At 36.6% G+C, this 24,432-nt stretch overlaps 1 protein-coding gene across 3 annotated transcripts in view; it reads right to left on the bottom strand.

The window, feature by feature from the left end:
• Positions 1-3,638: 3,638 nt before the first annotated feature.
• Positions 3,639-24,432, bottom strand: part of nptnb (neuroplastin b) — a 38,646-nt gene continuing 17,852 nt past the window's right edge. For 2 of the 3 annotated variants that reach the window (XM_065257914.2, XM_065257912.2), the window contains 7 exons: positions 20,474-20,651; positions 19,091-19,185; positions 13,356-13,492; positions 12,741-13,014; positions 4,995-5,016; positions 4,798-4,889; positions 3,639-4,711 (listed from right to left, as the gene is read on the bottom strand). In XM_065257914.2, coding sequence (XP_065113986.1) covers positions 4,829-4,889; positions 4,995-5,016; positions 12,741-13,014; positions 13,356-13,492; positions 19,091-19,185; positions 20,474-20,651 — 767 coding nt within the window. In that variant the 3' untranslated portion in view covers positions 3,639-4,711; positions 4,798-4,828. Of the gene's footprint in view, positions 4,712-4,797; positions 4,890-4,994; positions 5,017-9,791; positions 9,913-12,740; positions 13,015-13,355; positions 13,493-19,090; positions 19,186-20,473; positions 20,652-24,432 lie in introns of those variants that run through there. The other variant, XR_010529047.2, reaches the window with a different exon arrangement.

Genomic DNA, 24,432 nt, shown 5'->3' on the forward strand with positions numbered 1-24,432 from the left:
GATGTTTTCTTTGCACACTTTAGGCTCCTTACTGCCAACTGGGCATCGTTTAAATGCCACGGTCTACCTGAGCATTGTTTCTGACCATGTCCATCCCTTTATGACCACCATTTACCCATCCTCTGATGGCTACTTCCAGCAGGATAATGCACCATGTCACAAAGCTCGAATCATTTCAAATTGGTTTCTTGAACATGACAATGAGTTCACTGTACTAAAATGGCCCACACAGTCACCAGATATCAACCCAATAGAGCATCTTTGGGATGTGGTGGAACGGGAGCTTCGTGCCCTGGATGTGCATCCCACAAATCTCTATCAACTGCAAGATGCTATCCTATCAATATGGGCCAACATTTCTAAAGAATGCTTTCAGCACCTTGTTGAATCAATGTCACGTAGAATTAAGGCAGTTTTGAATGCAAAAGGGGGTCAAACACAGTATCAGTATGGTGTTCCTAATAATCCTTTAGGTGAGTGTATGTATATAATATAATATATATATATATATATATATATATAATATATATATATATATATATGTGCGCACTGTGTGTAATGTGTTTGTATATATAAATCGAGGGCCAACCGGAAGTGACTTAAACTGCAATTCATCCACAGGCTCCTAGCGACTGGTTCTAAAAGGGAGAAAATTCCCAAAGACCACCATGTTAAAATGCCCAACTTTACAGCAGAAATTAAGGTGTTTACAGCCTGGTACAAAAGTGTTTTTGGTCTAAATGGCTATTTTTGCCCTTTATGACAACTATGTTTTTTTTTTTGTAACTCCTCCATTAAAATTATATTAAGCCGTAAAGTTTTACATAATTAAGGGTGTGGCCACTTGAGTGACAGGTGAACTGCCACTGATGCCTTCAAGCTAGGCAGGCGTGGTTGCAGCAACCAGCCACTTCAGCTTCACCCACGCCACGCCTCTTTACCCATTTTCGGTTATCCGCAAGTGATGCGTGGTGACACGATGCTAAAATGGTGACGGAAGGCTCTGCCAACTATTGGCTTCATATATATTTAGGTTTTTCTATATTTTATAGGCCTGTCAAAAGATGAATCGTGATTAATCGCAAACAAAATAAAAGTTTGTTATTGCATAATATATGTGTGTGCACTGTATGTAATTATCTTGTAAACATAAATTCACACACATGCATGTAAATACTTAAAGCTCTACTGTGTACTTTATTGAGTTAATTCTTAACAAAAACCCATGTTTTCTTTCAAAAGTATGTGCTCATTCATGTGTAATTACTTCCCACCCACTAATCAAAGTATTCTCTTAAGTGTAGAATCTGCTATTTAAAATGCATACCGTCGAAGCGCTCTCTGGCTGAATCCATGTTGTGCCTCCATCTTTGAAATACATTCGCCGACGAGGGACATTCCTGAAATTCAAGCTCCGCCTTTCGCGCTTTCACTCTACACTCAGGTGGCCGATAGCTGAAGCCTCCGTAGGTTGCATGTGTAGGCGGTATACGTCATCAAGACAGTCTTATTTCAGAATATTAACAATTATAAAGCTGACAATTATTCTTAGTTAATTGTAAATTGATGTAATATGCGTATGACTTGCGAATGTAATGCTCAGTTGATTTAAATAAACCAGGCTTGATGACGTATCTAGCCTGTGACCTGCGTAGCTGAATCCTTCGGATTTTACAACAACCGCACACCGTGATGAACCTGCGATCTAATGCTTTGATTTGAAAGCCTGTTGAAGACATATTCTCGAGGACATTAAAACAAATCGCCAAGGATGCGAAACGGGGATTTTAAACGACAACGTGACAGGAAAAACATCAAGACCAAAGTCACTATTGGAGTTAGTTTTCCAAGATGGGGCTCAAGGGACACTGAAGTTTACTTTCTATATTCTCCACAGGTAATTCAGCATATTCGTTTACATCGATACAGTCCATGTTGTAAACTTGAAGTTTTATAGTTCCTTGGCTAACTTTAGCATGATTATGCATAACACTTGTTAGTGTAAACATGCATGTGGTTTAATGTGTCCGAACAGACACACGCCGTCTCTCCGCCCATTTATGTAATCTGAGTTACTGAGATAAATGTTTTTCATCTTTTCTGACCTCTAGCACAAACACACGGTGACAGCGCTATTTTTAGCCTTTCATTGATAAAAGCGTCTGATCTGCGCGTCTTTCGTTTCATTTTACAAGCTTGTGAAAGTTGCGCGATCTTTTTCACCAATATGAGAGAAAGCTCTTACATATACACGGACATGTAACGTTTACTTAAAACATAAGCATTGTACTCTGACATAATGTCTGACATAATACTCTGATAAAAGCGTCTGATCTGGGCGTCTTTCGTTTCATTTTACAAGCTTGTGAAAGTTGCGCGATCTTTTTTCACCAATATGAGAGAAAGCTCTTACATATACACGGACATGTATTGTTTACTTAAAACATAAGCATTGTACTTTGACATAATATTAGTTCGCGTCCATTTAAACCCGTCATGGTTGCTTTTTGTATGTGATTTTAAGCGGACATATCATGACAATCAGACTTTTTTCATGTTAAACATAAATGTGTGTGCTTTGATGGATCACAGGCAAAGGACATTGCAAATTGTTAATTTTTTTCTCATTGCTTTTGCTTTGTAGCTACTGGAAGCCATGTTAACCTTGGCATGACACGGCTGGGCCACCGTACGAGTTAAAACGCGTTCCGAATGGGGGGGGCTAGAAAGTAATATTCAGTTACTTGTCATATAGACTTTCACCGCTAGATGGGAGTAGATCTTACACAGTGGAGCTTTAAGAAACGTTTATATGTATATATATTTATTTAGATTTTGATATATTTTAAATTGTATATAAATAAAAAACACCAACAACATTTTTCTTAAATTTATACTTGTATGTGTGTATTAACATATACATAATAATTATAAACAATAAACACACACATATATATCACCAACACAAACTTTTATTTTGTATGCGATACATTTTTTGACAGCCCTAATATTTTATATTATAAATAAATAAGTAAATAAATATACACATTTTTATTTTATTTATGTATGAGTGAATTTATATTAACGAATAATTACACACAAATATATTATGCAAACACAAACTTTTATTTTGTAAAAAGTTTGTATAAAGTTTTTATCTTTTGACAGCCCTAGTGCAGACGCACTTTCGGCTACCAGATTTCGAATCCCGGCTTTAGGCCTTTTGCCGATTCCGTAACCCCTCTCTACCCTGTACTTTCCTGTCATACTGTCTATCTAAAAGGAAAAAAATTACCAAAAACATAACTTTAAAAACATAAAAATGAAATAATACTGAAGTTCACAATCTTTCACTACACTATATGCTGAAAATAGCAGCTTACATTACTTCTGGTTCATCTGTCACTTGGGAATGGAAGGTCAAGGTGCATTGCATCATGGGATACAGTATGCCGAATGCATGCATGCAGCATATGTAGTGTGCTATGTTGCCTGCAGTTCATTTTAGTAAATGTAGGTCACCTGGTATTTCTGTGTGCACAGTACACATACTGAATGTTGTCTGATGCTGAACGCTGGGCATATCCAAGTATCATCAAAACACATCTCTTTAAGACAGAGTAACACAGAACACATGCTTATATTTTAGGATTTTTATTTTGTAAAAGGAAACATCATTTTGTAATGGCTTTAGCTCCACCCACTTCCTCCGTTATGTTGGTCCGTTGGTCGTGATGACACACACTGACACACTTTATTACTCAGAAGTTGTCATGCAACTACAGCAGTGCATTGTAAATGCGAAGCACCCTTATTGTCCTGTCCCTTTAAAGCTTTTAAATCTGAAATCAAACCCACCCGACCTTACAATTCTCTATATGAATACATATTGCATAGGATTATAGCCATGCTGTACAAGAATCATCTTCTCTAAAAAGAAACATGACATTGAAGTTTAAAAAAAAAGATATAATCTTTTCCTTTTTACAGATGCTATCATAATATAGGAACACTTACAGCACCACATGTACAAGACGTCTAAATAACTCCAATAGAAAATAAATGTTTACATGTATTCATTTTCCGTTAATACAATATCAGCTCATTTGATTAAATACTGTTCTGCCACTCACGACAAAGTTCTCGCATTCTAGTTTAAGACAAAACATCTCCTTTACGTATTGTTTTATTGGATGATAAACTGTACAAAGATCTCAATGACTCGTAATATATTTATCCATTTAAATTCTTTAAAAACGCACGCACGCACGCACACACGCATACGCTCCTCCAACACGCTCGCACACACTGGTTATTTTGGATGCAACGCCACAAAGTAATAAGTAACAACAGAAAAACAATATTTGAATCTTATTCGATTATGTTATTGCATGCATTCGAGACGACATGTAGATATGAAAAGGAAGTAGTGCAGCAGGAGGGCATGAGGAAAGAAGGGAATGCAACGGTAACAGCTCGTGGAATAAATGGTCGTTACCTTCAGAATTTATTCAGTCAGCGTCCGCACATTCGCACAGATCATTAGTCTGACTTAAAACGCTCGGTATTGTTCATTTCTCCCGGTGTAATGCTGCCGTTGTTTGTTCTTATTTTCCTCACTAGATGAAGCGGGATATGTGTCGCTGAAAATGGCCAGGAGCGACTCCTCTCCTCGAATACGTCCGTATGGTCGGGATATGCAGTTGGTCATCTGGAAACAACAAATGGGAATAACTCCGTGAACTTGTTTTTTTTAGGAACACATTGTTAAAATGTAAAGCAGTTTAATTTCTAAACCTTCAGCGTTCTTCTGTGTTGGTCTGTCAGCTCAGTTTGCGTTTCGTTGTCGCACGTTTTTTTCCTTGTGGTTGTTCGTAGAGTTCGTTTTGCTGGAAGACGTACGTTAACAAAATTACAATGAATCATTTCAAGCATCAAATATGTCTGAATAAACTCAAACTTTTCTGGTGTTGAGTGAGAATTGTGAGTCTTACATTGGTGCGACTGGTTCGTCGTCTTCATCACACAGCAGAACATGCAAAAAAACACAATATAAAAATATTATTCCTGATCACATTATTTCACTGTGCTAGATTTTCATTGGATCGTTTGTGTGGTGTAATAGCTTTAAAAAGACGGTCGAAACAGATATGTGTGTCCGTCTGACATCCGTTAGTTTAGCAAGAAAGTGAGTTTTTGTAAAAAGCAACTCAGGTTCATTATGATGATGATGATGATGGAGTTTCTTTTCACAGACAGATGAAGTGTTTTAGTTCATTTATGTGTGGTTCAGAGCATGCAACGCCATCCAGATCATTTGACTTTTATTCTTTCTTTAAAGCTCAACAATCTGTTTACAATCTTTGAGTTTACACTTAGGGGAGAGCGAGGCACAAAGTAACGCTTTTTGGCTTTGGCTCTATCATTCAAAAATATTTAAGTTAGATCAATCATTTTTTTAAACACCTCTACTACAAATGAACACTTAAAGTTTGTTTGTGTGATCTACCGTTATTGTACAATTACACCGAAAGAGACAGGAGTGCAAACGTTACCCCATAGGTGGCGAATTGTTACAAGCAGGTTTGGTAAAAATTTTAGTTTAAACACAAATAATTCAATCAAATTCTGTCTTTATACTAAAGGTGGATATTGTTTATATATCTCTCTATAATAGTTAGATATCCACACATTCATCCATCCATCATCTTTCATCTAATCATATGTCTATTATGCAGCAATGCATAGAAATAGATTTAAGACAATAAAAATTGAGTTATTTCCTCTGATAATGTATTAACAGTTATCATTTTGATGAATAGTATTTACATTGTTTTCATTATCATTGTATACCTGAGACTGTGTGACAACTAACCCCACTGTGTAAAAATGTTTTCAATCCCAGCTATCAGTTACTAGGAGTTGTTGACATGTTTCAAAATTCTGTTATGTTTTAGGTAACAAGACAGTGATTAAAATAATATAATGTTGGATTTGGTGACTTACAAACCCTACTCAGAAATCGAAAAAAATACTAAGATAAAGAAAAGTACTCTTTGTTCAATATCTTAACCAAAACCTTTCACAAATTCACAGGAGATCTTCTGACAGTAAAAAAACAAAAGCACAGATTGCTCGGCCCTGTAGAAATATGTAAAGTAGCTGTGTTATAATTAACCCTGCGTTAGTTTGTGCCCCGCTCACCTCTACTTTACAACAGAGCAAAGAAATGTGCAGCCATTATAATGAATGAAATTAACATCAGTGCAATAACAGCAGGACGACATGCAGTCAAAAGTGAATCACTGCTAAATACATTCCTCTTTTATGCCTTACAAACTTAAACATTTGGGTTTCTGTGATGTATCGAACATCATTCTGCACAATAATAAGTTATACACCTCACAACGATGAGCTCCAGATGAGATTATTGACATTTTGTGTTTACTTCAAATTATAAACAGAAATATATTGTAACTTTTCTCTCTCTCTTTGTGTGTGTGTATAAAGATGTTACTTTATATAACACACAAGTCTGTCACAAAAATATTATTTCTATAGTGTGATCAGTGAAAATATTGGCAGAGCAAATACAAACATGAACCACCGACCCAACCGTACCTGCAGAACAAAATCTTTATTTTGTGCACTAAAATCTGCCGATTTCAAACCAGCAGAAGCGTTAAAGACAATCTGAGATCCTAACACGAGGATTTGAGCTGTATTATGCGTCATGGCATTACGTCCTCATCTCTGATTTTGTTGATAAGACTGTAGTCAGATATAATCTACCTTAATCTACCCCACCCTCTCCATCAGCCCCTCTCTCCTGGGGTAAAATCCTCCCCAAACCACAGAAGAGGACACGGTGAACCATCACGCACACACAGCCTGCTGTACTCTATGGATCTTCAGCTCGCTGCTTTGTTTTGCATTATGTGTGTTTGTGAGATATTCAAACAGTCAGATGCATCTGAGATTTTATGGTTAATGTGGTTGAAATGCTGGATGTGATTCTGTGAAACGCTCTGTATGGTGTTTCTACTTCATTAATTATGTGTCAAAAGGGGAAAGTTGTTTTAATTTCAGTAACAGTCAAGACCAGATGAGATCAGTCATAGTAAATCTATGCATTAAAGCACACCGGGGTCATATTTCACTTCAAAACCAAAACAACATATAGTAAGAAGAAAATGGATGTTTGTGTTCTGTAACATTACATTAAACTATTTTCATTGTTATTGATGTTAAATAAGCACAACGCAAACTAGGGATGCTCAGATCGATCGGCCGTAGATCGGTATCGTTCAATCGTTGCTTTAAATGACTCAATCGGTACTCAAACCAATCTTTTGTCATCAAGGGGTTCCTGGATGCAGGTGCAATTTGAGACCATTTTTACTCAGTGCAAGCATTGTTACAACCCATTGCTCATGTGCGACCTGAAAATGTGATTTTTTTTCCATGCTTTTACAAAGAAGTGTGTATTTTCCATGAGGGTGCGCTCCAGTCCTAACATGCAGCACGACACGTCTTTACATTCCCATCAAACTTATACATCTTACACCGAACATTTGTTATTTGCATGTGTTTTTGAGAGTAAACTTTCATTTTTCTTGCAGCTGCTCTCGTCCGCGACGCGTAAACCTGCACGCACACAGACACAGTAGCAAAAATCTCCCTCACGTCTTAAAGCTACAGTAATCTAATTTATTTGTCGATAATATTAAAGAGAAAAATACTCTCTGCTCATGACTGAAGAACTGTTTTACTTTATACGAATGCATCTATATTTAATTCATACACTGCTGTGTTTTTTTTTTCAGTACTTTAAAGCCTTTTTAAAGGCATATTAAATTGCTCTTTGAACAATGAATATTTGTTGTACATTTGATTCTCTATTAAAACAATAATATATCTGATTTAATAATATAACAAAGGCAACATCTGTGTGTTATTAGTTTATCTAGAAAAAGAGTTAACAGTTACAGTCATCAAAGAGCACACATATCAGCTTAAAGAATCAGTATCGGGCATTGGTATCGGATGATCATGATCACAAGAAATCTGTACTTGTGTCGGCTGCAAAAATCCTGATCTGAGCATCCCTAATGCAAACATTCTAAATAAATAAAAGCTTCATTTTCTTTCTGCAATATATAAATGTAATGTATAAGACATGATTATGATTGTTTTTTGTTATTTTGGTGTGAAATCTGACCTAGTCATGTTTTCATGAGACTGCTGCTGACCTTATTACAGAAGACAAATGCAAACCAGAGCCATTAGAAAGAGAGTTCTGACAACGGAAGTCTAAAAAGCTTGGCCGTCACGTGATTCATGAAGACTTTGGTTAGGAAGCTCATAGTGAGCCATTAAAAAAAACATCGAGTTAGAGGCAAAGAGCTGTGATTTTTCTTAATTACTAGTCAAGAAATGCATTGATTTACAATATTTATATATCACACCAATATGTGTATATTTTTAAAGCAAATTAGTTGACTTTACTAAAATTTATTGGGTGTAGCAGACAAATCAAGTTGGCATTAGTTGTCTTTACTAAAAAGCATTAGTTCACATATGATTATTTTGAGGATATGTTTATAAAATAAGTTGAAAATAGTACATTCAGTCAACACAATTTTAAGTTGGTTTCATTTGTAATTTCAATTGCTCTGTCAAAACATCTCCACTTAGTTAATTGAGTTCAAAGATTTTCTATTTTAAATTCATCTATATTACGTTTGATGTTATAAATGGTATTATAACACAATATTTATGATGGAAGAGGTCATCTTGATCACTATCAATTATTATTAATCCCTGAATGTATTAATATATGCATTTTATTAATACATTAAATTATTGCATTTAATTTAATTAACCAGCAGAATCACAGTGCCAAAAACACTCCACTAGGGATTGGCCAATAATCGGCTGATGATGCTTCTCAAGAATTACTGTAAAACGCCACATCATCCAAAAGCCAGCTGGGCGCTCTCCTGCAGAAACTCAATTTGTGCCGCAGAAGAAGAACCCTTAAGACACACAGCTCCAGGAAATGGCTTAAGCATATTTTTATATCACTGTTCTTCAAACATTTTCAGGTTTTTTCATGATAATAAAGAATATGTATGATGATTATGTTTGTCAAGTGTTGCTTTTTCAAATGCATGTTATAAATGACTTAAATTCCTACTGATCAAAATAATATTGGCTGTGCAATTCAGAATCGTCATCGTCCAGATATCGGCATTTATTGGCCCATCCCTACACTCCACCCATACGTTTAATCCAATAATAAGTACTATGTACCTCCATCGCATTTAATAGCCTGTATCTCTAATTACACAATAATGGATGAATCTGCATTAAGAAAACAAACTATTTAAAAGATGTTCGTGGTTTGTCATGTGTTGCTAATGTTATATTAAGCCTGTCCTACCTGAACCTTTTTCTACTAGCATCCCCTAAATGTACAAATTTAATGAGAAATAATCCGCTACAAACGCATTGATGCACAAAGTTATTTGATTGCTAATATACTAATCTTATTTTTAAACGCCTTAAGTCTTAAAACCTTCATCAAGTTGATCACATTCAGTCTTTCTATGGAGCTGACAGTAACTTTCATGAACTCTTTACATTGTTGTAAATGGGGTTGACACAACTCTCCTCCTAAAGGGCTCTGGTGCAAACTACAACAAATGTTGTCCTGTCAGATTATTTTCTACATCTCACCCCCATACACATTTTTTTAAAAATTGTTCATAATGCATGACAATAATCACTGCAAACAGAAGCAAGCATCCAAACATTTCTCCTCAGATCATTAGGAAAGCGCATGTCGACGCCACAGCCCGAATGAACAGAAAACAACCGAAAGCTGAAATTTCTGAAGACATGCAAGGTCTGAAACTTACCAACAACAAAGTAAATGATGGCACATGGAGAGGAAGAAAACAAAGTTGAACCCGTTATTTAATTAAACTCACTTCATTAAAAATAATTCTATTACATCAGAGCCTCACAATCATTTTAGAATCGATTAAAACTTGAAATAAGGTTAGGGTTAGGTAAGTCATACTGGTAACTGTAGTTGATTCACTAAAGCACTGAGGGTTATTGAATTACAGCCCTTGCTTTATAAAGAAGAAAAATCTTTATTTTCATCTTAACTCATCCTGACAAGCACCAGCAGAATTCAGGTGGTTTATATAAGCTCACTGTAACCTCCATATCTGACAAAGTTACTGTAACACATGACAATATTATTAGTCAACCAGCAACCACCATAATTTCACTTAACTGTTATTTGTTTTTATGTTAAACAAAATATTCACACACTACTTCTGAGGAAAGTTTACACTGAGACATGGAGACACGGGAAGGTCAGCACAAGCTTGCGTTTTTGGTCTGACACATTCACACGGGTGGGATTGGAAGTCAATGAAACAAAAAGTAAAGTGTCACCGCGCCTTAAAATGTTAAAACACTTTCATAAAAGTTTCTTGATAATTTCCTCACCCCATATCATCCAAGATGTTTCTCTTTCTTTATTCAATCAAGAAGAAATTAAGTTTTTTAAGGAAAACATTCCAGGATTTTTCCCCATATAGTGAACTTTAGTGGACCTCAACAGTTTACTGTTTCAATGCAGCTTTAAAGGACTCTAAACCATACTAAGAGTCTTATCTAGCAAAACAATCCTTATTTTTGCCAAAAAAAGGAAAAAATTACTTTTAAACACAACTTCTCGTCTTGCTCTAGCCGTGTGATGCACCAGCGTGACCTTACATATTACGTAATCACATCGAAAGGTCAACCGTTACACATGTCAAACACACACTTGCGGACCATTTTAAACAATAAACTAACACAAAGACATTAATTAATATCATTGCACACACAACAACATCTGAACGCTCCTCTTTCTCCACACTTGTAAACACTGAAGCGTAGTTTCACATATGCCATGCGTGACCTTTCCACATGTTTATGTAATACATAAGGTCGTGATGATGCATTCCACAGCTAGTGCAAGACGAGAAGTTGTGGTTTAAAAATGCATTTATTAAATTTTTTTGGGTAAAAATTAGGATGGTTTCACTCATAGACTGTAAAAAAAGATGGACGACGCCGGTTCGCTTTCTTCCATTGGTGAAAAGTGAAGCAGCGAAATCAAGGCTCCGCTCTCGCTCTTGCAGAATGCACATATCACAGCTGTCAATCATGATGTCACACCACCGTTTTTATATCATTAAATAACTAACTAAAACAAACTTATTTTAAAAACAAAACTTGAATTTACAACAGCGTGATAAAACGACAGTAAATGACAGCTTCGGAAAAAAGATATTTGAGGTGTAATTAAATTGTTTAGTTGGTCTCTGGTCCTATTGAATAACATGGGGGAGGCGGGGTTTATGACCTATACTTGGACCAATCACTGGGGGGCGATCGAGATATTTTGGCTTCACTTTTTATGGCTTGTGCGGCACGGTTGGTTTCTCTAGATAAGACCCTTATGCCTCGATTGGGATCGTCTTTGAATCTGCATTGAAACTGTAAACTGTTGAGGTCACTAAAGTCCACTATATGAAGAAAAATCCTGGAATGAAACTTCATTTCTTCATGACTGAACAAAGAAAGACATAAACATCTTGGATGACAGGGGTGAGAAAATTATTCGGATTTTTTAAATAAAAAGTGAAGTAAACCTTTACGACCAGCCAACCAGCAGCTGTCCAAGCTTCCAGCCTTGTCTAGCTGTTTTTGACCTGGTAAAAAAGTGTCCAAAACCCCTCTAAAACCAGCCTGCTAAACCAGCTAAAAACAGGTTTTATGTTTTATTTTTGAGAGAATTTGAACAGAAATGCTTTATTGATAGTTCTGTCAGTGAGTAGTATTTTATACTGAACCCCCTCGGCTCTGAGAAACCCTTCTGTGGTTCAGCAAAGGTCAAATTAGCATGAGACTCCTGTATGCATGACTGACTCTCCTCACATTATCTCTTCTCACATACCAGCAGGTTTAAATCTACTGACTACACACTTTTTACCATTACAGTCAATGTGTGAAAGAAGGAAGCAGAGCTCTTAAAGAGACAGACACATCCAGATATCCTGGCATTATTTATGCTCATGTGATATATAGGATACACGTCTGAAGCATGTATTGTCATATGTAACACAAGCAAACTAATGGCATATGACAGCCGGTCATACACGTTTGAAGCAAAGTGCGGATGAGATGTTGGGCTACTAAATATTTTCTTCAGTGATAAAGTGGACAACATAAACATGTATTATCTTCTCTTCTTGAGACAAGAGTGCAGATGATGACCGAATCAATAATTCATAAAGTTTAAGAGCTTACAGATGTATGGCAGCGGTGCTGTAAATCTGAACGTGGTCAAGCATAGAGGTCAATATTTCCCATCGGGTCTCCTCTGACTCAACACTCATGAATATTCACTCGTGCTGATGCTAAGAGCTCAATCTGTAAAATCCCCACTAACACAAGCTCCTGAATATATTATTGATGGACAACAGCTTCAATGCATTAGAACGGTTCAGTCTCCCAAGAAGAAAAATAAACTTCATTCAAGCTGTACTCTTTGTAAGGCATCACAGTTTTGCTATTAAAGTCAATGTAATTTTATGGATGTTTGGATATTTGGGCAGATTATCTTATAGACAGGTAGAGGAATACATAAAGCAGAGCATCATCACACTTACCGTCAGTAATCTCATCCGGCCTCTTGCGCTTCTCATAAACAACAATGATGACCACCAGAATGATAATTTCAGCCAGGACGCCCAGGAACGGCCAGAGCGGGGCGAGATGACTCCGTACACGCAGAATAGTGATGGACTCCTTTGATCCGATGATGTTAGAGGCGTTGCAGACGTACTCGCCCGGATCTGTGCTGATGTCCAGACTGCTGATGTTCAGTTCTGTATAATTCTCTTTATTCGTGATGAAGAATCGGCCGGTACTGTTGTCTATATCCTAGGCAATGTTGAAAAAACATGAATATATCTATGTGTCGTTTCTGCACCACTGCACTCCTAAAAATAAAGGTGCTTCACAATGACTTTATATTTTATACATTATATTTGTGTTCCTTTAAGGGCTTCAGATTCTACATTTTCAAATGTTGTCCTATCCTAACAAACCATATATCAATGGAAAGCTTGTTTATCCAAATTTAGATCATGTATAAATCTCAATTTCCAAAAATTGACCAGTGGTCCAGGGTCACAAATGACAGACTTCATCTTTCAAAACTTGAAAAATGAGGACATTTGCAGTGATCATGTGTGTCATGATGTTTGCTTTCTTTTACTTACGATGTAAGACATTCGGCCCACTTTTTTGCGCCACGTCCACACAGGATGCGGATACCCGACAGATTTACAGTACATCATCGCACTCTCTCCTTCTTTTCTGTTCTCGCTGCGTTTGTGAGAGGTGATTTCAGGAGAAGCTGAACAGAAAGACAAAACAACACTGTAATAAATTCTGTAGAAATTACAGTATTACTGGGTATTACTGGCAGCTGGTTGCCAGTAACTTACTGTAGATTTTACATTTATGTTATTTACTGGCAACAGTTTGTTCAAAGTTAAATGAACATGAAACATTTTCAGCCTTTATCTTCTACAGTAAGTTACTGGCAACCAGCTGCATAATTACAGCAATTTTTTGGTTAGCATATCTAGTTATTTTCACTCCTTCAAAAATCTTTAATCTGACATTTGGTTTAAACTTTGGGTCACATGATGCAGGTTTTGTTTATATATTTAGTTATTTTATGGTCTGACTAGTTGAGATAAGAGTAACTGCAGAGGCGCAGACCATACATCATGAGCTCATGATAACTGCGCCAGCCTGAGGCCGGAAGTGGGCCGAGTTGTTTTTGAAGTAAAATGCTTTTTTAATCAAATCAAATGGCCGAGAAGCTTTGTTTCTATTTTATTTTTGGTTTAAGATTTAAGCTATGTACACCCTAAGAAAGGATGTGTTAATTTTTTACACATTTGTGTTGTGTGTAATTGTCTGTAATTTTGTGTTAACCCTCATAAGCCCAGATTTTCCTGTATTGGTTATAGTTCTGTGGGGGTAAAAATGAGCCCAGAAATCATAAGAGTGATTACAAAAAAATGTTTAATGGTCCAAATAAAATATCTTTTTTCTTTACTTTATTTATATATTAATGCCGTGTTTTGGGAGATACCACTAAATTCCTCAACTACACCATTAGCTTGCCTGTAAAATATAAATTATTTGTGAAAAATTCACATAAATTATTATCTAAATTTGATTTAAATTGTTTTTAGATATTGATCTAGATGTTATGTGTTGAATTCAGCCATCAGGTGTTTAGAGTAAAAACATAAAAGAATTACCGTTTAAATCATTTCAACCAGCAGAGGCCCATAGAGACCCATTCATTTCACTGGATGTGGCCAACTGCTCACATCACTACTTTAGTGACACATTTTGTGAATTTATGTATAAATAAACATTAGAAAGGACATTAAAAATAAATATTATTTCAAATAGTAGCTTTTTTGTAATGTTTGTTTTTACAAAATGCCACAGACATTTGACTGAATGTAAGTGTCTGTGTGCGTGTGTGTACTTTTGTCTTTCTGCGTGTCTGTGTCTTTGTGTGTGTGTAAGTATTACTCTATCTTTGTGAGTTTGTGTGTGTGGGGTGTGTGTGCATGGACCTGTGTGAGCATTAGAGCCCACAACTTTACATCTTTGTTCTGCATTTGTGGCTGGTTTTTTTGCCAAATTCTATAAAAATGCTTTCTGTGTCATACCTTTGTGTGTTCGTGTGTGGCTGTTTGTGTGTGTAATTGAGCAGGTCTTTTCTATATTGCATTTGTGCTCTAGTACCAGGCCTACTTTTCTGTGTTGAAATTTTCAGATTTATTCTAGATGCATAGATTTTGTTTGACAAATAAAAAGAAAAAAAAAAACTTTTTTGCATTTCTGATTCATTTCAAGTGGGGTCATTTTTACCCCCAAGGGTCTATTTAAGTGAACATTTTAACACCTCTTTAAAATGACCAAATCAAGCCCAGTTTTTTATATGATTATTGACAGATAGTCTAGAAAAGTCACAAAATCTAATTCCACTGAGATGAAGGGAACCATGTTTTTTTAACTAAAGAAAAGTGGCTTGGGGGTGAGATTGACCCTAAGGGACTTATTACGGTTAAAATAAAAAAAAATGTACATTTAAAATAAAAGGGAATAAAGGGAATTTTATTCGAATTTTAGCACTTCCATCACTTGTTTCTTATGCAATACTTCAAAATAAAATCAGTGCGAGGGAAACCCAGCTATTGTCAGGTCTAAATTAAAGAAACAATTCAGGCAAAAATGACCTTTCACCTCGTGTTCCAGAGAAAAATAACAGCATAAGGAAAGACATGAGGATTATGAGTGAATAATGACCACATTTACTTTAGGTAAAGATCACCGATTACATTAACACAGCATGAACCTGTAGTGTGTATGACTGTGTGTTCACATCAGCAGAAATGAGATGAAGAGACTTTATTAAACTCAACAGAGGTTTCTCCTGTCAGATGAGCTGAGTTACCCCTAAATAAAGAGATTTATTCACTTTAACACACATGACACCTTCTGTAGTCCGTTACTAATCTTTAAAACTGCAATAATTCCATCCATGCAATTAATGTAGGATGAAATGAAGCTGGGTGATGTGAGGGACTCTAGATGTGATGGATTGTGAGGGTGGAGATTGGAGCTTTAATGAAGATATACACATAACTCCTGAGCATCACGTCTGTGTGTGTGTGCGTGCGTGCGTGCATGCATGCGTGTGTGTGTGTGTTACGACCAAGCTTATCTCAGTACTATCCTCATTCACAGTCCGTCTCTGAGACGATCCTCCAAACGTCACTGTATTTCAAACACTGATGCCATCGGAAGTGTGTGATCAATGCTGAACAGAGATCAGTAACAGTGAGCTGTTTTACGTGGCTATTTGTAGGGCATCTCATTTGCCCTGAAAGAAACGAGCTTGTGTAACCCAAACCCAATGAAACCAGTAGCAGATGTGACAGGAAATCACGCAGAGTCACAGCGACACAGTGAAATAAATGCGGTAAAAATGTCTTCCACAACAGATGGCACACTAACAACCTTCCTTCCTTAATAACCGCTTTCGAAATATTAACACACGTGAAGGTGCACGGTTATTATATCACCTGACGTGAATTAAAGGAGGTGAATTAATGTCATTACGCCAACGCGCCTCTCAGCACATACATCAAATTATACTCAGAAACCAGTTAAAGACTTGAAACAGTGAGTATAAAGCGTGTACGCTCGAGGCAGATTATGATAGTGGACAGTAAAGTCCTGCCATTAGAAACGCTGGGAGAGAATCCAGAGACTTAATCCCAACACAACCCATCGCACAAGCCTCCATCTGTTACCTCAGAGAGAGAGAGAGAGGGAGAGAGAAAGATAAGAGAGAGAATAAAGGGAGGGGGAGAGAGAGAATAAAGGGAGAGAGAGAGAGAGAGAGAGAGAGAGAGAGAGAGAGAGAGATGCCAAAGACACAAGCAGTTAGGAGGTGAACAGATTGCAGAATCGGACACTTTAACCTGGATTCAGGATAACAAGACTTCATATTTATCTGATATTTGTTTAATGTCATCAAGCTAAATCTCACAGGAGACCTTATACAGATGGTCACGTACATGTGCAGGTCCAAAAATAGCAACCAAATCTATTTTGGTTTAATCGGTAATGTGTCAGAAAGATGATAACTTTATGATTTATAAAGTGTGACTATATTATTGAGACACAAACAGAAAATCTGATGATGTATTTATGATTATAAAGAGATCCACAGTGGACTAATGGTGTGGATGGTTGTGGTCCTGTCGTGTGTTTTTAGTAAAAGAGAGATGATGGGACACGGGAACTACGTGCTGTCATCTCACAGGCTGCGGGCAGCAACGCTCGGCCAAAGCGGACAGCCACATCCACACGTTACATAACCAACCCACACTTTAATACAGCCTTGACATATCGGTCTGAGCATGCTCAGTGCGTCTGACGTGGTGACAAAACAAATTGGCTTTACTGTGAGGAACACGCAGGCATGTCAGAGTCTGGAGGGTTCGAGGGACTCCTGTACTAATATACTGAAGATCAAAAATCACTTCAAATACAGGAGATTAAATGTGTAAAACATAATATTTTTTTAAAGGGGCATGTCCTTTTTCCATGTTAAAGTGCTATAATTGGGTCCCCAGTGCTCTTATCATCATCGAAAATGTGAAAAAGAAGTAGGTAGCGAGTCTAATGGTGCGTTCCAGGCAGGTTTTTAAACCCATGAGTTACGACTTCAAAACCACGACTCACGACCCTATGCGTTCCAGGCAGCCTGTAACTCGTGTTTTTACAACCTTCTACCGGTGAAAGTGCACTGGAACGGCAGTCAAACCCGTGACTTCCCACCCGTGAACTCGTACTAGATCGATCTACTCCCAGTTCAAAGTCGTGAGTCGTGGTTTTGAAGTCGTGAGTTACGGGTTACAGGTTGCCTGGAACGCAGCATTATTATAATAATACCGCCCCATAATCTGGACTAACCAACCAAAGCACTGACATTTAGTGCAGAGAGAGAGAGAAAATAATTGACAGCACAATTAGGTTTACATTTTAAACAAACCACCATTATGGTGATCAGTGTTTGAATTTCATCAGCTCATTTGCATTTTAAAGGACACACCCAAAATGGCACATTTTTCCAAAATGCACTGTTAACCCAGTTATAGTCTTTACTTAAACAACGACATCACTTAATATTTTGTGTTTTCCAGCCAAAGCTTAAAAAAGTTTAGTTGATTTAACTTTTAAGCGTACAAAATCCATTAAACTAAAACATTGAAGTAAAATGAACTTAAAATTATTAGTTAATGTTGAAAGGAATTCCCATAATCCTTTGCGCCTGAATATTTTGATTATTTTCTGCTTTTTCACAGAATAAAAATTGATAAGAACTTTAACTACTTAAATATTTGTTAATAAATGTCATATAGGTTCAAACTCTTTTATTATTGATGTTGTTTTGTTGCAAATTATAATTTTGTGAAGTCACCTTTCAGGTGATCAGTGTTTCCATACATGAACCCTGTTCAGAACATTTTATTGTATTTATATTGTAACATTTATTCAATGATTGACTTAAAGTCAGTCATTATTTTGTGTTATAATATCATTTCTAACATCAAAAGTAATATAAAATGATAAAAACTAAAGTTATATGCAACGGGTTTCCTCGCAAATTTCTAATTATGTCAACTAATCCGGGTTAAGAGTGCAGGAATATTAGAAGAAATTAAAACATTAAGTCTATTCAACTTAAAATTGTTGTTAAAACAACTTATATGTTTAAGTAAACTTCACTTAAAATTGTTAATTAATCATTCAACTCAATTTTTTAGGGAAACAAGTTTGCTTCATTTTTGTTAAAGTAAACTCAACTTATCCGGGTTACAGTGTGGCAATTTTATCATGTTATAATAAATTATCTATATGGTATTTTGAGCTAAAACTTCATATATTGACTCTGGGGATACCAAAGATTTATTTTACATCTTAAAAAAATCTCATAATATGACCCCTTTAATAGGCTAGATTATAGTATATACTAAAGTAGCATTTACAATAACCACTGAGAATAAAGCACATTATGTTCAGGTGCATATGTGCTTATTTATCGATGCAGAAAATCTTTGGAAGTCCCATGTGTTTTCATTGGCAGCACGTTTGGACTGAAGGTTCGTTGTGACGTCTGTCTTGATTATGAATGACAGCGACACTCGGATGTCACGACAGCGTCTGGACTCGACTCTAATGAGAGAATCTGGGTCTGCTCTCACTGTGACACTTCTGTACATCACTGTCACTGCATTTACTGTAGTAAAGTACTTTGGCAAGAACCGCGTCTCTCATGTGAGTTTATTTTGAGAAGAAGAAAAGCTAATAATAGCATCAGGTGTTGTCTTGTTAAAGGATTTCTTACCTTTCACCTCAATGGAAGCGTTGGCATTAGGAGCCGATTTAAAAGTGTAAACACACATGTATTCACCAGAATCTTCTGCTCGCGGTTTACTTAACCTACAAGACAAAGAGACAGAAATCTTTAGTGCAAACTCACATGCAATTTAAATAAACTACCATGCACTATATCTCTGTGTTATTTTAAACTTTAATGCATAAAAACTAATTCATTTTATTTTGGCTTTCTTTCGAGCTATCGTCTCATTCAGATAAGCTATTACTAACAATATTAAACATTTAAATAATCTGACGTGTATTAGGCTATTAAGGAAACAATTTGAGAATTTGGTGTGTTGTATTGTAAAGTTCATAGGAGCTGCAGGCTCATTTCTGTCTCTTTTAGATGAAAGCATCTCTAACAGGTCTGTGACATGCAGTCTGACAGAAGATCGCCTCTCGACACATCGCTGACGAGACTTTCTGAAAGACTTTAGATGATGAGATGAGTTGCTGAAGAGATTTACTGCTTGCTTTTTCTGATTGTGCTCAAAGTGTCTCACAAAGGTTACGGAGAAAACACTGATTTCAGACCTCACTGAAGTTTAGTTTGAAGCTTTAACCGGTTAAAAATACATATATTTTGTTTAAAGAAAGAAAAGGTAGTATTATATTCCTTATACAAAAAATATAATTTCTTTAGGGGTTTTTTGTGTGATATATAAGTAGGGATGCACCGATATATCGGCTGATTGTTTACTGTGTTAATTTTTGATTGGGTCACAATGACACAGAATTAAGCTCTGCTCTTCTAGGATTTCATGAGATAATCATTTGAGATAAGAAGTAAAAAAAAAATCGTCATCTATATCAGTACACTGTTGATTACTGTCAGCTGTTTGCCAGGAACGTACGGTAGATTTAAGTTTCTTCAAAGTTAAATGAAAATGAAATGTTAACAAATCTTTATCTTTACAAAATTAAAATTAAAATAACAGCCTCATGCAAAGCATACTGGGAACCACAAATCTGAAGGAACAAACAGAAAAAGTTTGATGAGGATTTGTGGTTCCCAGAATGCTTTGCATGATGCTGTTATTTTATAGTTTTATTCTGAAAAGACTAAATTTAGTTAATGTTGATTTGAACAAACTGTTCTGTAACAAATTGAAATCTATTGGGTGCATAACTACAGCAATTTTTATTACAGCGCAGAAGTCATTCAAAGTAATTGAATATCGGTATCAGCACAGACATTTTCTATCAAGGCATCCCTTAATGTAAGGCAGACATTTTTCCTGATAATCTCAAATCTGTCAGTCAAACATGATCAAAGCATGAAGCTCTGGGATATAAATGAACAGATTTGGAAAGCAGTACCCTTACACAATGTAAATGTAAATCTCACTTGAATTCTGTATTTTTGTGCTCAGTTCTTGTGTTAAGAATCTCCCGACCGTTCTTCATCCAGAAAGTGTCCTGATGGGTGCTGTGTGAGTTTGTGAGGTTACATTGTAAGATGATGGACATCTGCTGTGGAGCTTTAGGTTGTAAAATCTCCTGATCAGAAGCATTGATTCTCGGCTCTGAAATCAAGACAAAATCCTGGACGGTTAAGAGAGTTTAGTGGACAAACACTGTTGCTTTTAACGTTTCCTGATGTTTACCTGTGTATGGACAAAAGAGATAAAGAGAAGATCAGAGATGCAAAAACCACTAAACCCAACATTTGTCAAAAATGAGATGATATTAACCGAAAGCATTACATGTTCATCCAATACTTTCACTTCAAATCTGCTTAATCCTGACCTCAGGCCATTCACAAATACCAGTTTGTTGGCAGAATCCATTAAGAGTCTGATAAATATGCTCATTTACAAGAAAATTTGGGGTTTAAAAGCACTTAGAGGGTTTTGCATCTGAACTTTTTATATACAAATTAAAGAACAAAAAATGTTCACAGAGTCCATTTAGTCATGATTACTTGTTATTTACTTGTTATACTTACATTATCTCTTTAAAGGTGCCAAAGAATGCATTGTAATAATCTGTTAAGTGGTCTCTGATATCTACATAGAACGTGTGTGACGTTTTACATGTCCATTTACAACCCTAGGATTTGCATTTAGACTGAAATGGTCTAATATTACCTTTTTGAAAGGGTCATGAATAATAATGTTGAGCTCTGCTCTGATTGGCTGTTTCTACTTCAGTAGCTCTGTGTGTGTGTAAACAGATCTTATGTTTGAGTCTGGATCAGATTTTGAGGAATAAACAATTGTTTGGAGATTATTAATGGACGTTTCTGAGTGGTAAGTTTAGGTTTTTTTTCAGTATGGACCTGCAAAACGTAACTGTAACGTCAATAGTAGAACTTCAGACTAAAGGCTAGCATATAGCTTTAACTAGCATGTAGCATGAACTAGCATATAGCGATAACTCAGCAGTCACAACATTGTTCTTAATTCAATGTGTAATTAATGTTGGGGGCGTGCATCACGACTGTGACATCACAGTTGGTGTTATGTTGAGATTGGTCTGTTTTCCAGCGGTCTTTTGCATGCACAAGGTTTACGTAAGAAGGAGGAAACAATCGTGTTTGAGGATTATGATATGTTATAACCATGTACACAACTCTTATTATTCATCTATGACTACATCTATCCAGTTTTACATTCTATGGCACCTTTAATGGAAAATAATTACTATTGTGTAATATTGATAACGTAAGGAATAGTAACAATTACACTATTCTGATATCAGAAACATCCACTATGGCTACCAACATTTCTAAAATCAATATTAAATCCACACACACACACAACAAGATTGTAAATGTTATGCATGTTTGATTCATAATGTAACTGAATGAATAATTGAAATACGTCTGAATCTGTTGTGTAAGAGGTTGATAAATTTCATCTTTAAATCAAGCAGGATCACAGAATTACTGTAACTACTAAATATAATCAGAAGTCAAAGTCATCAGTTTTCCTCTTATCTCATCTTCAGTTTTATAACAGTATATTCATAATAACCTTATAAATGCTTCTCAAATCTTGCATTGGTGTATTTTAACTGCTTTAACTTCTGAAGAATTAGGTGTTCATTCAGTCGAGCCGCTCTTCAGATGAGCTAACGCGTTACCGGGCGGCTCTACCATAGCAACCACAGCACCCAGTTGGATAAACTAGAGTCACCCTGTGATTGGCTTGTACAGTAAAGCTCCAGATATAATTCCCGCTCTGAGGGAGGAGCATCGAGCTCCAATTAGCATTCCTTACACCTTCCCCTGCAGTTGGGATAAGCCGAGCGGGTGTTACAGTTAATACTCGCTCTCTCTCTATCTCACCCGTCATCGGGACGCCTACTCTCACGTCGGTCTACTTATACACGCGCTAACAAAATAAATCAGTCAGATCAGTCTGGATTGAGCTGTGAGATTCAGTGATCCAGACTGCTGAAGGTCATCTGAAGAACACCTGCTGAGGAGACAGAAGGAAACGGTCAATCTCAGAAGCTCATCCTTGGGTTTCCCGCTGTCGTTTCCTCTACGAGTCACAGCCGGATAATCATACCAAAAAAAAAAATCATGGGTGAATAACACCAAAGACAGGACTGCTGTTGGTGGGGGATGAAAACATTCAAATTGGGTAATAAAGAAAATGAGTTCACTATAAAACTAAAAGACAGGACCGCCATCAGTCCTGTAAACAACAAACTATACATTCATTATTTCAAACCATCAGCATGTATAGCCTGTTATATACATGTGATCGTATCATATTACATGTATATATAAAATGAAAACACCAACGCTCAGTAATGACAGAATATGATGAACGTTCACTCTCGTGTCAACACCGCTATTTATTTAGAAGGTGAAAAGGACGCCGTCTCATCCTGACATTTCTCTCATGCAGTTGATTTTAATTTAGAGACACGCTGGTCTCGATGGACAGTAATCCTGGATCTTCATCGCATCAGTGGTCAGATGTTTGCTGAGCCACACAAATTAATCAGACTCGACTGATTCACATTTACAGAGAAGTGAGAAGTATAATGTCATTACTGAATCACAGACAAATGCAAAGAAGGCACAAGGTCAAACTCTGACCGCACACGGCTCCGTTTATGAACAGATGCGTGCTTATATCTTACATTTATCAAAATCTATGAGGTACAGAGATAAGGCCGTATCTTTAACCCGACCCCTTCCTTGTGTCTTCTTCTGAATTTCCATCCACCCTTGTTCAAGGACAAAATGCACAGATAGAAACACAGCGTGGCTTCAAAGCACCGATAGGCTGTACGCTATGCACAACGTCGGGCTTTGAAGTGAATAAAACTGACAAACAATCTGGAGTAAATAATATCCATACGAGTATGCAATAAGAAATCAACTCAAATAAAAATGTTAAGCGGACACAAGAAGCAATACAGAAACAGGCCGGATGTGGAGGTGATGGAGGTCAGAGAGGGGTGAGACAGAGACTAAAGGACATTTATCTGGGTTTGTGGTCCACAACAACAATCTCATAGACATTAGGAAAGAAAAGTGTCTATCAGTGAATCCTCAAAGTCCAGCTAAAGGGAGACATCCAGAAAGATCAGAACTCAGAACACAAATTCATAAGGGAAAACAAATACAACAGTTTCCTTATAAACAAGCTGACATCATAGATATATTCAGAGGGATTCATATGTAGCTGTACGGATATGTGATTGTAGATTTGAATGCACACTGAAATATATTCAAATATTAATGCATTTATTATGAAACGTTAACGCTTTAATTCACCTACAAATGCGACTGGGTTCAATCCTATAATACAATCTCATTCACCACTAAATAACACACAATCACAAATAAACGTAATCTATTATCTGAGCTAAGCAAATGTGATGATATTTAAATGATTAATTATTTGGAAAAATCATATATATAATTGAATATTCACAGCCTGATATAATGGGTATCGGTACAGGAGCCTTCCGTCAACATCGCGTCACTCGCGGATAACCGAAAAGAGGAGGGATGTGGGTGAAGCTTAAATGGCTGGTTTCTGAAACCACACCCACCTAGCTCGACGGTAGTGACATCACTGGCAGTTCACCCATCACTCATGGGGCCACGCCCTTAATTATGCAGAACTTTAAAGCTTAATGTAATTTAAACGGATGAGTTACAAAACAATTCAACCCCCTCACAGTTGAAATGAAGGGAAAAATAATCAAAATCACTTTTTGTACCAGGCTGTAAACATATTATTTTCTACGGTAAAGTTGGGCATTTTAAGACTCCCATTTGGAGCCAACCTCAAGCGGACATTTGATGAATTACGGTTTAAGGCTACGTTTACACGT

The sequence above is a fragment of the Paramisgurnus dabryanus genome, chromosome 9, assembly GCF_030506205.2.
Source record: "Paramisgurnus dabryanus chromosome 9, PD_genome_1.1, whole genome shotgun sequence".
Taxonomy (NCBI): Eukaryota; Metazoa; Chordata; class Actinopteri; order Cypriniformes; family Cobitidae; genus Paramisgurnus; species Paramisgurnus dabryanus.